This window comes from Gavialis gangeticus, unplaced genomic scaffold (genome assembly GCF_001723915.1).
Source record: "Gavialis gangeticus isolate Ggan-Ray unplaced genomic scaffold, GavGan_comp1, whole genome shotgun sequence".
Classification (NCBI taxonomy): Eukaryota; Metazoa; Chordata; order Crocodylia; family Gavialidae; genus Gavialis; species Gavialis gangeticus.
In genome coordinates, this window is record NW_017729033.1 from 3,713,696 (window position 1) to 3,717,911 (window position 4,216).

General features: G+C 46.5%; 1 protein-coding gene across 1 annotated transcript in view; it reads right to left on the reverse strand.

The window, feature by feature from the left end:
* Positions 1–4,216, reverse strand: part of ATRN (attractin) — a 246,227-nt gene that overhangs the window by 219,205 nt on the left and 22,806 nt on the right. The window contains exon 4 of the mRNA XM_019525801.1: positions 1,087–1,215. Coding sequence (XP_019381346.1) covers positions 1,087–1,215 — 129 coding nt within the window. The remainder of the gene's footprint in view (positions 1–1,086; positions 1,216–4,216) is intronic.

The following is a 4,216-nucleotide window of genomic DNA, read 5'->3' on the forward strand; positions in this document are numbered from 1 at the left end:
TAGAAACTATGAAACAAGATTACACAGGAGAGAGTTTTCCCATGGATTACACAAACAGTTACTCACAACTGAATTTCTTCAGTAAACCAATGTTAAAGGTCACCAAGAATTAGAAATTCCTGTCTCTAAAGGAGGAAATAATCTTTTAAAATCTACATCTTATCTGCAATAAAACCCTGAGACTCCTATGCTCACAAAGGCAAGAAATTCAATTAACTGCCAGGCCAATGCACACCTGCGCTGCTCAGTACATCTTGGGGTCTTTTACTCAAGACTTTAAAAGTAACATTCTGCAAATAGTTAAACTCATTAGGGAAGCGTCTCCAGCTTTTTTTCTTTTTTTAAACATCCAGCATCGCATATAAAAGACGAAGTAGCAAATGCCTAGACAGAACCAACAGCTAAAACTTGGTTAAAGTTATGCACAAAAAGTGAAGTGCTTCTAATCTAGAGGAACAGCTGGGCTTGGTAATCTACTATCAAACTGAAAATTAAAAGGCCTGAAAAAATAAAACAGCTGTGAAACAAGGAACATTTTAGGGGCATCACTATAATATGCTTAGTCCTCATAATGGAAAGAAAAAGCTTGTTTTTATGTAGTAGTGTGGGAAGGAGAAAAGGCAAGAGGATATATACTTATCCCATTAGACATGTATGGGATCAATTTTGGTTGACTGGTTATGATCAAACAAATTTAACATTTGTTCAGAAAAGTCACTGTATTACTCATGCTGCATTTACCCAGGCTTACAATGAGACTCTGAAATTAATGCCAGCCACAGAACAAAGACAAATTACATAAATTGTGAGTGTTAGTTTGTGTCTTGGTCTCCCATTTTATCTAAGCAAGCTATTTTTTAACCTAAAATACTAAAAAGCTCTTTAAAGAAAAGCTCACATCAGAATATTTGCTCTCTCTAAATTGCAACGCAGAGGTAATGATATAATAAAATCTAAATCAAATTCCTTATTAAAATGTTACATGTTACAAAGGCTGCTGCATCTACTAAGAAACTGAAGCTGGTCTCTCGCTCCATATGCAGCATTTAAATTTCCTAAAAGGACTCTGGAAGATGCAGTACTTACTTGTATGTGATATTAAAACCTGTCAAATTATAGGCAGCATCACTAAAGAAGTGCAGCAAGACATAGCCAGAAGTGGCTACAACTTCTGGGACGGTTTCATTGCCATCCTTCTCAGGAACAATAAGACCACTGAAAGAGAAAGATAACGTTTCACATTAATCATGTACAGTTCTGGGCTCATAAATATGGTGCATTTATTATATACACATTTCAGGTATGTGTAAAACAACTGAAATTGAGGATACAAACAAGATGATCTTGCCCAGTGGTGGGCAAAATATGGCCTGCAGGCTGTACCCAACTCGCCAACTGATCTTTTTTGGCCCGCCAGCCTCCAACCAGGAGCCTGGGGAGGGAAGGCTGCATCTCACATCGTGCCACTCTGCTCTGCCGCAGCTGGAGCTTGGCCAGGCCACACAGACTCCTCTTTCCCCCCGCCGCTCAGCTTCCTGTTGGTGCTGTAGCTGCCCAGTACTGACACTGTGGCCGTGGGCACCCAGGCCTGCACAGGACGGGGCGTAATGCAGTGCACCGAGTAGCAATCCCACCCACCCAACTGCTGCAACGTGCTGATGACACTGTGGTGCAACTAGGGCCCATGCCAGCCACCCCCAACTTTCTTGGTGCCGTGTGGTGCAGCAGCAAGGGCTCGTCACGGCGTGCAGGTGGGACAGCTACTTGGCGCACTGCACCGCTCCCCACCCCGTGCAGGCTTGGCTGCCAGCGGCCAGTGTCAGGACCGCGCAACATCAGTAGAAAAGTTGGGTAGGTGGGGGGAATAAATGGTAGAGATGGGGGTGGAGCGCACACGCTGCACGGTCCAGCCCCAGCCGCAGCAGAGCAGATCAGCGTGGGGCACAGCCCTTCCTTGTCAAAAGTGGTCGGTGGGCCAGATAGTTTCAACTAATATCTCCCTGTCCCCCCATCCTAGCCTTCAATAGTTCACCAAACTTGTTAAGTGACCCTCCAGGCCAAACAACTGCCTACCCCTGATTTTAACCATCATTTAAATATTACTCATTTACATCATTAAATATTTCCTATAACAATATGATCAGATTTAGTGTTTTGTCAAAGAAAAAAACCCTTAAAACAGTGACGCTTCATCTCCAGCCCAGTGCTCCCCAAGGGTATAAAAATTTGCAAGTGGAGGGGTGGTGGCAGCATTAATTGCTGCAGCCTCCAGAAACATCCTATAGGCAGCCCTACAGGCCAGATGACGTGGCCCCGCATGCCAGATAGCACCAGTGCACAGAGCCACTTCGCGGCCAGATCCAGTGCACAGGGCTGGACCAGCACGCAGGATCACACCCACAGACCGACCCCACCTGCTGACTGCACACCATTCATCTGGCCCTCAGGGTAGGAAGGTTGAGCACCACTGCCTTAAAACACTCTGCGGAAGAGAATAATATACACTGTCTCTGACAAAAAAACTGCATATTCTCAAAGACAGGTGAATCTACATGAAACAGGCACTAAGATGACATCCGATTCTTTAGAAACGAGGTAATTCAGTAAACCAACTAATCTAATATATTGTGAGATAAATACCCAATTTAACCTGGGACTTCATAAAAGCCCTGCTTACATAAAAGCATTATTAATTTTTCCAGCTTTAACTACCTTAATGCAAATTGAAAACTATGTTGGGGGGGAAAAACAAAAAGGGAAAATTTGAAACAGCCCACTGACCAATAAAGAATTTTTTTTTGCATGTTCACACACACCTGCCAGACTATACATGCACTACATAAATACATACATAAGCACAGACTTGGCTTGAGTAAACCAAAATCTGCCTTCAGAGACAATTCTTCTATTTTAAAAGACTATCCCCGCACGCACGCACCCCCAATCATGCTCCCATTTGGCTACAGAAGGTTGTTTAAACTTTAAAAAATGCTTGTACCATTAAGTTCTCTGAAAAAAGGGATTTATAGGATCATAGGGGCTATAGGCTTTACAGGCGAGATAGAGAAGGAAGGAAAGGTGGGGGCGTGGCGCTCTATGTCAAGGAGCACTACACATCCTCTGCCAGCAGAATGGGGTCAGAGGAAGGGCAGGCTGAAGTGCTCTGGGTTCAGATTCAAGGGGACCGTGGGAAGAGCGATTTGATGGTGGGGGTCTACTACAGACCCCCAACCAAGGGGAGGAGCTAGACCGGGAATTTTCGGGCCAGCTTGCAGAGGCACTTAAGGCAAGGGATGTAGTTGTCATGGGTGATTTTAATTACCTGGACATCTGCTGGGAGGAGCAGTCAGCCAGGTTCAACTGTGCCAGGAGGTTCCTAGCTGAGATACAGGACCTCCACTTAATCCAGCAGGTGCACAGTCCCACCAGAGGAAACACCCTGTTGCACCTGGTCCTGGCCACAGGCAATGACCTGGTCAGGGGTCTCCAGGTTCCTGACCACCTGGGTGATAGCGATCATCGCTTGCTGGAATTCACCATCCAGCACAGGGTGTCAAGGGCCTGCAGCAAGACAGTAGCCATAGACTTTAGGAGGGCCAACTTCAACAAGTTGAAGAGATCAGTGGGTGAGACACTGGGATCCTTGAGGGCAGGGGAACTCAGTGTCCAGGACGAGTGGTCGTTCCTCAAGGAAATGATACTCCGGACCCAAGGGGAGTCCATCCCAACAAGAAGCAAGGGGGGCAAGAGTGCCCGAAAGCCCCCCTGGCTTAACAAAGGCATCTGGGAATGCCTGACTGCCAAAAAGGCGGTGTGGAAAGGGGGTGATATCTCCAAAGAGGAGTATACCTCCTCTGCTCGGGCCTGTAGGGGGGCTGTCAGGAAAGCTAAGGCAGACATAGAGCTAGGCCTAGCATCCAAGATCGAGGATAATAAAAAGGCCTTTTTCAAATACATAGGGAGGATGAAGAAGACACCGGGTAATGTGGGGCCCCTGCAATGTACGCTGGGCAATCTGGTGGTTGCGCCAGAGGAGAAAGCGGACCTCTTTAACCAATTCTTCACCTCCGTTTTCTTGTGCAGGGACCGGGACTTCCCCACTGTGATGCCAAACGGACTTGAGGGGAACGCCTCCAGACCTCAGGTTGGGAAGGACTGGGTTAGAGAGCTTCTGGAGGGGCTGGACATGTTCAAGTCAGTGGGTCCAGATGCTCTC